Raw genomic sequence first — 13,059 nt, 5'->3', positions numbered from 1 at the left:
GCAGTTTTGCTTTTGAGTAATCAAGGTACTGGGAAAGACCTCCACGATGAATGCAAGTGCTAAAAAATAGCCTTTGAAGTTTTGACACCTATTCAGAATAGGCAGGGTATAGTTGTAGTAACCTTCTATTCATCATTTAGCTTCAAATTTGAAGAAAACCCCTTAGCAAGCACACCTTTAGTTTTTATCAAACGAGACTCAGCGAAGGTCAATTAGAAGAGGCGAACAACCTAAACGTAAAAAACTAAATTTAGATCTTTTTAATTTGTGATTTACCACGTGATCAGCTACCGTTGCCGTTGGATTGGGTCACCTGGTTGTTTCTTAACGATTTCAGGAGTGTTCAGCTGCGTAAGCCCCCCACCCCTTCTCTCCGCCTCCCTTACTACACCACATACGTAGCACCTCCTTACAGGATCCGTTCATTAGCACAGGCAGCAGCAATGAGAGCATGATGACGTTGTTTTCTTTCTATTTCCAACGCAGGCGAGCCGGCACCGGCGTCGACACCGGCTCCCTGCTCCAAGGAGCACATATCGTACGAGAGGCTGTCCGGTTACAAGGTGGCCGACTTGCTCGGCGGAGGTCGCACGTCTCCGACCAAACCGCCGTCCTCGGCCGAGGACTGCTACGTCCGGTGCCTAGACGACGACCGGTGCCGCGGTTACAGCGTCAACCACGTTCGCCAGGCGTGCGCCCTGACGTGGTTCGATGTGGCCAACCGCTCGGACTACCTGCTCCCAGATTCCAACTGGAGCTTCCATCGGAAGATCTGTCTTCCCGGTAAGTCCGCTCTTTGATAAAAACAAAGTACACCTTAAAAAAAAAAAAACAAAAAAAAAAAACGATTTACGCGCAGGGACAACGCGAATGACGTTCACTTGCTCACTTTTCACGCGTACTTCGTTTTTTTCAAAGCATGAAATACTTTACCCAATCCCAAACGTTTGTTCGTCCATCCGCTTGTGCATTTCCTCCTAAATTTAGCGGGGAAACTGCATTGGTGTTGAGGTTAACGAGGTCACGTGACCTGACGTCACGTGATCTATACACCAATCCAGTTTCCCCGCTAAATTCAGCCGGGAAATTTATGTAATGCGACCTGACGTCATATTATCTATACATCGATTCACTTTTCCCGCTAAATTTAGCTAGAACTTTGATTTTACCTAACCTGACGTCACGAGATCTATGCACCAATTTAGTTTCCCCGCTCAATACGTCCGGGAATAAGACAAGACTAAAGATTCTTCACTCCCCGAAACAACGGTCTAAAGGGATACTTCAATGGAATTTTTAAATACACCCGTCGTGTTCAGAAATAGGCTGAATATGATTCACGACATCCGTAAATGACAACGACGCGTTTGTATTTCAAGCCTGATGGCTGTATTTTTCGTTATGAACGGCTCACTCTGGCAAGCGCTTGGAGAGCAGCCAGCGGGGAGCACGTGACATCCGGCGCAATCGTGACGTAATCTGCCTCGAAACGAGCAAAGCTGCAGCGCGAGGCTGACTTCGGCGAGACGATTGGAAGCAGGGCATCTGGTCGCCCCCATGTCCCTCTGTTCGCGCGGACAGCTCCGTGCAGTTACACGCTTCTCAAAGCCACATTCACGCGTACGCTGCACATGCTTGCACGCATGGGGCACCAGGGAGGCTATAGTTCTAAGCGAGACAGGCATCGTCATTATCCGTCAATGCCCCTAGACGGAAATTACGAGCGAGGCTTGAGGGACAACCAAAAGGTTCCATTTGCTAAGCGTTTAATTCTTTTTTAATTTTCTTTTCGTGTTTTTTTTTTCTTTTTCAACAAGGGGTTGGGGTGTCCGATGTGTTACTGCTCTTTTGAACATGCACGAACCAAGAAATAAGCGCCGAAATTTTGTTGAAGTATTCATTTAATGTCTTCTAAATAATTTTAAAATATTGCACCTTAAATACTAGATTTCATACATGAAAATCGCTGCCACTTGATTTTTTTAATTTAATTTAATTTTAATTTTTGTCATTCACTAGGATCATTCTGTGCGCAGCACAAGTTCGTCTGCTTTTTTTTTGCGGGGGTTGCAGTGACGTCAGACAGACGCCGAGCTCTGATTGGCTCTGATTGAACGATAGGGGGTAGACCTCAAGGCAGCTTGATGTGAGGTCTACCCACTATCCTTCAAAGCAGAGCCAATCAGACCTCGGCGTCTGTCTGACGTCACTGCAACCCCCGCAAAAGAAGCAGACGAACCTGCGCTTTCCAATGTTTGCCGTGATTGGCCGTTCTCATGTTCTGCGGGAAGGCAAACTCACAGCCTTTTTTTTCGAGTGCACTTTTCCTCGTTGGCACTCCCATTCGTGCCTTGTAGTGGCATCAGATCGGCGGCCATTGTGACGGTTTTGATGCGGAGTGCGAATGTACACGCTGGAGCAAACATTTCATACCGTCGAGTTTGGTTTTCTCGACAAGGACAAACAGGAACGAGCACTAGGGCGATACGGTGCTATAATGTGCAAGTCACGTGTGTAGATTTGTTAGTGATTTCTTGAGTAGTCACGTCGGTCATGACCGCATTCATTTGTCAATGAAATGACCATTACGTCTTTAGCCAATCATTAACATGACCGAAACGCGATTGTTACTGGAGCAATGGCTTGCAGGCTTCAGAGTGGGGTCGCCAACCATGTCCAGCAAAACCCAATCATGGACTCGCATTTCGCTTGTTTGTGGCGCCATCCATTCTATATATATATACTTTTTTTTTTTCAGAGTATAAGGTGCTTAGGAAAGTTTAATTGTTCAGACAGTGCCTCGCAGCATCCAATATGCCGACCTATTTTTTCGCGGTGTTTTCGCAGTCGACGGAGACTCTTAATTTAAAATACGTGTTTCGCGAGCGTAATTTGGTGCAAGCGGGGTACAGAAAAGCATGACACCAAAGCGACACGCCGAAGCGCCACGGCCGTCTAATCCCGCTCAATTTTAGCGGAATGTGAGCCCGTTCCCATCCGGCGAAACCGTCCGCGCACACCACAACCTAGTAAACGCGAGCCCCTACGCCTTTTTTTTTTTCCAGTTGCTGGTGTAAGTAATTATCTTACCGTGTATAGACATCACCAATGGCGTTCTCGTCGGAGGTCGCGGTATTAGACTTGGAGGCTTAACGATTACACCCAAATTTACTGACCCCAAAAACGTATTCTGCGTACAACTATATTTGTCAGGCATACCAAAGTACCGCCGTAAATGTTTTTCAGACGCTACTCGAGTTTACAGAAAGCAGCGCGTAAAATAGAACTGCATCTGCACGACGATTGAACAAGTGACCCAGTTCTGCAGAAAAGCAGACTAAACTTTTTTCCTGACTTACCCCTTGTCGCGCATTTTTATCACCTTTTTCCTTTAAACCCCCTTTCCGCCACCCCCCCCCCCCCCTCTTGCCTTATACGCTCCTTGCTGAAGATTTCTAATTTCCCTTCTTATATGGAGAGTTTTAATATATATAGGTGCACTTTAGATTACATATATGTTACCTTATCAAGACATACACACACTTCAAATGCCAAAAGCATCGCTTATTCCTCCGACAATTCAATCTAATAAGTACTTCGCGCGGCATATCAACAATGTGCAAAACTTCCTATTTTTTTCTAGGTGAGAACGAGCATAATTAAATCTTGCATTTTGTCTTCAATCTTGAACACATGGCGAGCGAGTCTTGCCGCGTTTTCCGTCTTCTCAAACGGAAGGGCGTGCAAATTTTTTTTCTAGGAGCACACAGCCAACGTACATTGCTGTCAATGTTGTGGACGTTACCGAAAAAAAAAGAATAACGAAATAATCATTCGTTGTTTGCAAAATAAAGGTGCGCGATACCGACCTACGCAAACTCACAATAAAAGGAACGAATAATCGTTACCGTTGCCGATAATAATAAAAAAAAAAAAAAAAAAAAAAACGCGTTACCCTTGCATTACCTCAGGAATTGACGGTAGCACCGTTTTTTATGGCGACAGCGTTGTTGGTTACTAAAAAAACAACAAGGGTAAACGTTAGTTTTTTTGTTTTTTTTTTTGAAGTAGGAATTTTTGCGTGGGAAAAAGTAAGGTAAAATTTTGAAGGTATGTGGAATAAGCGAAATGATTAGTGATTTGGCGCCTATCTTTCTTGTCAGCTTAGGTCCAAACGCAGCCAACGGTATACGAGCTAGCCAATCATGAAGCGTCAAAAGCTCGAGTCGTTGGGCCTTTTTTCGTTTATGATTGGTTCAGCGATGACAGAACTCATACAGGAACACGGCGAACACCACGATGGTGCCCTTTTTACTCTCTCTGATTGGTCCCATCTGCTGGTAGCGTTGTTTGCGTTTGGACTTATAGGCCGACGGCCAGACCCGAGATTTTGCAAGGCAGAAGATCCTACTTGCCATGGGGGAGGAGGAAACGGTAGACAGGGCAGAACGGGGAGAGGAGGAAGTTAGGGAAAAGCGGAAAGCGCGAACTGGTCGCCGGTCTTTAAGGTAACACGAAGTATATAAAAAAAAACGGGGAAAAAAAAACAAGTGTACTTTTTTCAGGTTTTGGGAAGATGTAGCGAGTACCGCACTTACGTTGCATTTAGGTAACGTAAGTCTTATTTCGGAGAAGTAATGGGTACGTTAATATGTTACCAAACAAAAAGGAACGTGCTGCCGGTAACTTCGTCACTTGTAAACCTCTACCGCCAACGCCGATTGCCGGGTCTTTGGCGTGTAAGGCCCATTCGAGGTAGCGTGTTGAACGTTTCACGCGGAGTGTGTTTGCGGGTCTGTCGCTTTTAAATTATTAATGGCTCCCGCTGGGTCGGGCATATCCTCCGCGAATTTCGCGCGCGCACTCGGAGACGAGGGGGCGTGCCAAGGAATAAAAGTGGGGAAACGCATTGGATATTCTCTTTCATTAGTCAAAGTTGCGACCGTTCGGGGCTCCATTAAAGTTTTTTTTTTATATATATATTTTGTTTCGCTTCAAGTTTAAAATGGGCCATCTGGAATGCCCAGCCGTGCCCTGTCTTAAAATGGGACTACCTCGTCGGTGTGAAAAATTCAGTATGTTGTCTTTTTTTCTTTCTTCTAGACTTACTAAAAATGCGATTTGTTATTTTAGGAGCTTGACGAGTACAGCATGACTGAAATAGAAACAGCAGAGTGCGATAAGCTGGGGAGATTTATCGTGCGCACGCGTAAGCTTGTATTCAACTATGCATCGGAATGATTGGGATTTAGCGGCGGATTTCTGGGGGCGTTCTTTCCTGTTAGCCTTGTTCCATGCAGTGATCCACAGGCGCAAAATATTGCTCCGGAAACATCGGTAGCGCTAGGGTGGTGATTCGAATCTGATTAGTGCTTGCGAAGATTATGTGGAACAAGCCGTGTGCATATTCGGCGTTGTGTGAGCTTAGGAAGATATAGCGAGGCTAAACTTTCACAAAATAACCTAGTTTACAAATGCAGTTGGTTGGATCGACCTTGCCCACCTTTGGCAACACTAATTGGGTGTTATCTATTTTTGCTCGCTGAATATACAACTTTACAGGCTATGTTTTCACTGTCGGGATAAAATATGCAATCTACATAGCAGTTTCAGACCGTTTAGAACACCTGCACACGCGCCTACGCATTTAGTAGATTTGTTACATGACTAATCAGGTCGGTGTGGATTTACTTGCGGTGAAGTTAATGATATCATCCGCTACAAGTGTGCTGCATTCAGACTTGTACACGTTACCGCAAAAACGTAACCGATTACAATTACAATTACTTCACTGTAAAAAGTAACCGATTACAACTATAATTACAGCCTAAAAAACTAATCTAAAAATTAGTCAGTCTAAAGTAACCGATTACTTTCCACGTTACTTTTTATTTAACTTTTTTTTTTTATTAGGATAGCATATTCCTTGGGGTCCCGCGCTCGGTTGTTCGAAGAAAAAAAAGAAGAAAGCCTTGAACGTTTTAGCTTAGAGCTAAGTGAGTAACGCCGACACACACGATCCCTCTCGTGAAAAAAATAATAATAAAAAGAGCGCCGTTTAAATACATTACTCACAAGAGGCTGGATAAGGCCGTTTTTTATACCCGGACGTAGTCTATGGTGTGCCAAAAAAAAAATGTACCCAGGAAATGAAGCATAGTGAAGTAACCTACTAATCCTCGAGGTCCCGTGCTTAACAATTTCGAAAGAGAGAAAAAAAATTACCGTTGCCCAGAGCTGAGTCACCCCAGCACACCTAATCCCTTCCCTTCACCCCCCACCCCCCCCCCCCCCAAAAAAAAAAAAAAAAATTGAGAAGAAAAGTTGTAATGGGTAATTTTGTAATCGATTACAGCAAAAACGTAATTCAGTTACAAGGATCGTTACTCCTTAAAGGAAGTAATTGAAGCGCTACAAAATTACATTGAAATGAAATCGGTTACAAGTAATCCATTACTTGTAACGCGTTATGTAAAAGTCTGGCTGCATTACTTGCGTTTTTTAGGTTGCTAGTGAACTTACTTGAAAAGCAGCCGACAGTGAAATAAAGACAGCTTGTTTCTCGATATTAGGTTACCTGGTATGATCTCTGATACTACGTTCCATGGAGGGCAGGAATAGTCGTTTTCCGAAATTGAGCACAGTAAATATTCTCCCTTTCGCGTCTTACACCTTGGCCCAGAATAGTAACGAGAACTCGAGAACTATACTAGCTGGCGTGTAAAGGTAGATAGTTAATCCGGCCGTACGTTGATAGGTTTATTGGCTTAGGCTAATATAATCGATTAATCCAGAAACCAACATCATATGTCGACTAAGAGATGCAACTTTACGCTAACCATAGCAGTGCAGCTTTTTTGTTGTAAATTAGGATATTTATTGCTATTATAAACACATAATAAATAACACGTATAGGACCCAAAAAGCGTGGGTTCGCTTATATGCGGTACCTTACGAGCAATAGGATGTCTATACAATAATATCGAAACAATATTAGAAACGCATGCAGTTGTAATAAAAAAACACGCAAAAACAAAATGACATCTATCACTTGTTCTTGAGAGCAATTAAACTTGAACATTGCATTCGGTTCTACTTTGAGCTGGGATGTGCCGGTCAGACTTGTACGTAATCCGTTACAAGTAACGAAATTACTTGTAATCCCTTCCTTTTATCAGTAATTTAGTAACGGAATAATTACATATTTTCTAGAGTAATTTTAAAGTAATTCCCTTACATTTTGACGTAACGGGTTCCTTGTAATCCGTTACATTTTTTTTGTTGTTGTAAACCCCCCCCCCCCCCCCTTTCCGCCCCCATTCTAAATAAAGTTTTTTTTTTTTTTATTTTTGTAAAGTCGAGCGCAGTGACACTGTCACGCGAATCGACCAGCGCAAAGAGAGGCCACTCTTCAGTTCCGCAAAGCCTTTTTTTTTTTTTTTGCAACCCCAAGCCCCTGAATTTATCATTTTTTTAGACCCTAACATCGATGTAAAAAGAATCCAAGTGGAGAATTCGTGAGAAAAAAAAACGGTGGGGCAAGTTATTTCCGCTTTTTTTTTTAGTCCCTTTGTTTTTCTTTGCGATCGAAGACGGGTAGAGGTGGACACCAAGTGATTGTGCGCCTCTCCGAGAAGCTCGAGGCGGTAAGTGCACTGAAAAGAATTAACAATGTCCTTCTCGGATATAGTGACTACGACCATTTTCATAATGTCACAACAGGAGACAACGCTCCCTCTACCCTACCCTTTTTGTGAGTTAGCTTTATGCGAGCACTTAGAAAATGGTAATACTCCTCCTTCCCTCTTCTTCCTGTTTTGCCCCAGCAGGATGCATCTTATCTAAAGCAGATATTTTTACAAATAAAACATAATGGTGGCTGCCGTAGACTTGAGATTCTGAGCTTGAGGAGAGAGTGAAATTCGTGAGTGCGGCCATGGCGCGGCTTACTTAGTACTATACACTTTGCTGCCCGTGGCAACAGTGGACGTCTACCTGGAAAACACCAGAGTAAACTGCAGTCAGTTCGTGCTCCGTGCGTTTTTGAACGGCACCAAAAAAGGTACACACGGCGAACGTGCGTTTACATTTCCCTGTTTTAACCGACGTTCTAATTAACTGTTGTTATGAGTGTCCTTCTTTTTCTTTTATTACTTATATTTTTCTACTGGAAACTTTTTTTTATTCACCAACGTCTCAAGTGAGGCTCGAACTGTTCAGAACCAAAGGAAGAAGAATATCGCGCCAAACCTTATTTATTATTTGATTATCACCTTACTGTTACAACTATGTTTTGCTATTGATGACTTCTACAGCTTCGCGATTTATAGAATGGGGAATTTAAGCAGATCGGTCCGATGACTCCGATAACGATATCCGATGCTTCACCGCCGTCTTTGCGTATGCATCATATCGTTATCGGGTATTGTTATCGCGGGTATCAGAGGTATCGGAAGGATCTACTAAAACTCTCGAACATCAGACAACGGCTGCAATGACGAAGCTTTGCTCTACATTCGAGGTAAACTGTACTTCCCTTCCTTCGCTGAAAAAGCTCAATCCAGAGCATGAAGCATTCGTGAGGAACAATATGGCACTCCCATCCAGTGCTTCAGCTCAAATGGTGTTCAGCGTAGCAGTCAATATAATGAGTAAGAGATAATTCAAAATGTCTGACGAGACATTCGAGAACCAGCTGTTGCTCAAAATACTCAAGGTCATTAAATGGAACAGGTGGCAAGAATAAGAACTTGAATAACCCACTTCCGTTTGTTTCTTACTTGAGGACAATAATGTAGGAAGTAGCGCCACGAAAGTAACGGATTACTTTTTGGGGTAACGGTCAGTTACCTTCATGGGAGGGTAATTGTAATTGTAATAAATTACAATTTAGGCTTGAGTAATTGTAAATGTAATTCCTTACTATTTTTCAGTAACATGTACAAGTCTGGCTGTGACGTCACATTTTCCTTCCGACTCTAAGCAGGGCGTTTGACTTTCGTTTCGGTTATTTGTGCCGGTTTTCCCGGGCTGCGCTTATGGAGCGTCTAAACACTCTGGGGAAAAGCCTGTCTACGGGGCCTGCTTACTAAAGAGTTCTCGTAGACCGCGTTTCCCCTCCGCTACGCCATTCGCAACGAAGATGCCGCTACTGCGCCTGCGCGCCGATGGCCGTGACTGTAGAGTTACGGGTGTCGTAGCTCACGTATTGTTAAAGGCTGTATGTGCTTACCATATTAGAATAGTACAACTAAATCGGGGAATCGAGGGGAAAAATGTAGCGAATGTATGTCTGCGAAGAAACAACTTATGATGGGGTGGCCGAATTCATCTTCCATTAGGCCAGCCTATATGATATATGCAGTATATATAAATTGTAGAAACTTGACCAAATACATCATATCGGTAAGGGTGAAGATTGGGATAGTTGGTATGACATCTTTAAAAATTTAAAACAGCGCTAACGACGAGGGACGAGAAGCAAAAGGACATATACACAGCGCTGACTCTCAACCGAATTTTTATTCATCGTGACCGCACAATAAGTACTTTTTAGGTCAAGACCATAAAAAATAAGATAAAACAGTCATGCATCAACACCACAAACCACCGCATCGCACGCGCGCAATTTGCGCTAGTTACGGGCAACACAATCTATTTCTCTGTTAGTTCATTGCCTATGAAACGATTTACAAATTCAGCTTGTGCCTATCTCAAATGCTCTACTCCAAACACTGCATTTCTATTACTTTCGGTAGTAATTTAAGTATCTTGCAAATATATTTGATTGACAGTATTTGATACTTTCTCTTAATTGCGTTTTTCAAAATATTGTAGGCCTTATTTCAAATATATTTTTCAATGTTACACCAAAAAAAAAAAAAAAGTTGTCGCAGGAACATTTTGTTGGAACAGAAACCGGCACAGCTTCCTTCAACTTAGTGCTTGGAATTCCCTTTTTCCCTTAATTGCGCGCAGAGCCACGAATATGCGATTCGCTTTATTTAATTTTTACTCTATACAGAGTGTTTCTTTTTCAACTCAACAGATTTGTTTAAAAGAAATTTGTGAAAGCTACACTAATGCGGTTTTCCCAGGGCCATGGGGACATAATAGAAGAGGCTAATCGTCGCCATAAGTTGCGTAATTAACTAAAATTTGTTAATGAACATTTTAGTTAGTGAAAATAGGCATGTGGTCTCAATTAGAAACTTTCCAAGCGTCTTGAAGAACCACTACATGACTAATGTTTAGAAATAATTTGAGCGCGTGGGAAGCGCGGTGGTGCGCTAAAGTTACCACTCGTGCATCAACCACAAGGCTGGGGCTATAATGAGACACAACAACTGCGCATGCGCGTGATCGCACTCATAATTTTACTTCGGCTGCACGCGTGGTAACTTTAACGCTCCACGGTGCTTCCCACGTGCTCCAAGTCTTAGATGACTGGTTTAGTAGTTTTTGATGACGGTCAGCAAGTTTTTAATGAGAACCATGTGTTTATTTTTGATATAAAAAATTTAATTAGCATAATTTTGTTAATTAGCCAAGTGACCGTTAAGTTTAGCTCTCTTAGTTATGTCCCTCTAGCCGTATAACTGACCTATACAAATCGCATGAGTGCAGCATTTGGGGCTTTTTTAAGACAAATCTCTTAAGCTTCGAAAGAAACGCCCTGTATGGGGTGCAGGCAACCCCACCTCTATTGGATGGAAAACGTCTGCCACAAAGTTAAACAGGGAAGTTTATCTCTCAAACTGAGTTCATGGCATTCCATTTAAGGTTGTCTCGCGGGCGTGTTTTCCGACCACCGATTGTGAGTTTCGTAACTCCAATTTACAATTCCCAAAAAGTATATAGCTAAAGCAGACGAAATGAAGAAGTACATCCAAAAAGAGATTGAAATACGCCATTATCAGTCGCGTGCTGCTGAAATAGATGTCTCACAGCCAGCGAATACAAGATGGGGTTTAAAGAACCAAGTTACCACAAAAGGGGAAAAGGGATCGTCGGCGAAGACTAAGCACCTCGTCTCGCAGCCACCGGATCGTCCGCCCGCCACAAAGTTGCCAGTTGATCCCCCGAAACGATATACGCACCATCTCGGACGAGAAAGAAAATATATATCCGCACAATTCGTCCGCACTAACCGAAATTCGCTGCACACGCAGCCCCGAAGGACCTGCCACGCAGCGACAGCGCGAAGGAGCGCGTTCCGTTTCCCGCCCTCGCACCCATTAGTAATGGTAATGGCCGCGAGATGGCGCTGACGCAAGAGAAAAAAGGGTAGCGGCAAGTAAGGGGTTTTGGTAGCCGAGGGGGAAAAGCGCGGTTATTACCACCGCCCCCTAGCTCGAAATCGGAGTCTCTCGCCCCCAAGGGGGCATACGCGGGGACAGCTGACATAATGAAGCCAGCCTGCCCTTTCCTTCTCCCGCCGCACTTTTTCCTCTCTCCGCTTTGGGCCATTAGCTCGAGCTCGAGACGGGACGACGAGAGCGCGCGTTGCTGAATTGACAGCTGAGCGAGCATCGGGTGGCTTTCGTCCTGTGTCTTTTGGGTCGGACTCGCAGTAAGGCTTGTCTGCATTGTTGATGAAAGAATGATGCGGGAGGGAGATGAGTTATATCCCCTCAGGGTATCGCCCGATGACAATGTTTCGCTGGTCCGCACGCGGATGGAGTGGCAGAAGAATTGAGGGTGAGGAGAGTGCTGGTCAGAGGAGATGAATTGGGAGACGTTCTGCCGGCGATAGGCCATGTAGGAATGACCAGCTTTAGCTTTGACTTTTGTTGGACTACTCGAGGCTCGAGAAGGCGGCAGTGGAGAGGGAAATGATGGGGATGGATGAGTGAAGCAGAAGTGTGTCCGGGTGTCCGGAGGTTCCAGTCTCCTGGCGTTGATGAATCGAGTTTATTGCATCGATGCATGGGGCTCGGGACGTGAATATGTTCTGTAGCTCTATAAGAATGCGATGGACTTCCGGCATCCGACGCCCATGGTACTAGCATTAACGACGTTCCACTAGAGACTGTTCCAGCATAACTTGGCAAAAGGAAAAGGGAGCCGACAACGTTTCTCACTCTAGGCAGTCGACCACAAAAAACATGAAGTTATAAATTGCTTGCTCTGGAGGCACACATACGTCTAGAGGTGCCACATAGTGTTTATAAAGTCAAATTAATGCGCCCGGAATGTACAGGTGTATAGGCATTTCTATTTCTTACAGATACAAAGCCAGTCGCATACAACAGAGCGTGCTTTGCCTAAGTCACTATGTGATTTGCTTAAGTCATAACGTTAGAGTTGGTTGGAGCATGTTGCCATAACTTTGTTCGTGAATTGACTTTTTTTGCGGTGTAGATTAAAGCCGAAAACAATTTCAGTGCTACAAAATCTAAGGCTGACCCGAACGTAAACATAGACCACGCTTGTGTCTTTAAATTTTGAACAGAAAGCTTTATTATTACGAGCAAGAGTACGTGCTATCTTTGCCCGAACATAAGCGACGAGTAAACACAAAGGCAGCGCAAGCGGGCTAAGATGAAACTAATTAAAACAGAAAACAGCAAAATCGATCAAACCTTGGCGATGGAAAGACCATAACTTTAATTACCTTTTGTAAGCAAAAAGGGGGGGGGGGGGGGGGGAGGGGGGTCTGCGCTTGATCAGGAGCAGCGCCTAATAATGGACAGTTCCCTCCCCACGCGTGAAAACTTGTAATTAAAATTCCGTTCCCTAGCTTTTTTTTTCTGAGTTTTTGTGCCTAAGTTTCTGATTGCAGCCTAATTCCATAGCGCCATCTTGTGGTAGCAGCAATAACCGTATAAACTTCGCCATGCTGCGACGTACCACCAAGAAACACTTTCCGTGCTCATTACTGAAAGAAGAGCGAGCTCTCTATTAAATTTAAAATTCTGGCCCTCTTTAGAATTTTGTTCGAGTGAAAGTCTGGGAAGGTTCTAGCGTCGGCGAAGATTCCTTAGCGGTGCGCGCGCGCTTGGTTCAATGACTTGGGAGGCTATGCACGGAACTTTGAGCCTCTATGGTATTTCTGTA

The 13,059-nt window shown here is 43.9% G+C and overlaps 1 protein-coding gene across 1 annotated transcript in view; it reads left to right on the top strand.

Moving 5' to 3' along the window:
• LOC8032095 overlaps window positions 1-13,059 on the top strand; it is a 303,464-nt gene that overhangs the window by 204,512 nt on the left and 85,893 nt on the right. The window contains exon 5 of the mRNA XM_029988597.4: window positions 487-783. Coding sequence (XP_029844457.2) covers window positions 487-783 — 297 coding nt within the window. The remainder of the gene's footprint in view (window positions 1-486; window positions 784-13,059) is intronic.

The sequence above is a fragment of the Ixodes scapularis genome, unplaced genomic scaffold (assembly GCF_016920785.2).
Source record: "Ixodes scapularis isolate PalLabHiFi unplaced genomic scaffold, ASM1692078v2 PGA_scaffold12__126_contigs__length_90152505, whole genome shotgun sequence".
Classification (NCBI taxonomy): domain Eukaryota; kingdom Metazoa; phylum Arthropoda; class Arachnida; order Ixodida; family Ixodidae; genus Ixodes; species Ixodes scapularis.
This window is presented reverse-complemented; position numbering and strand designations above follow the sequence as displayed.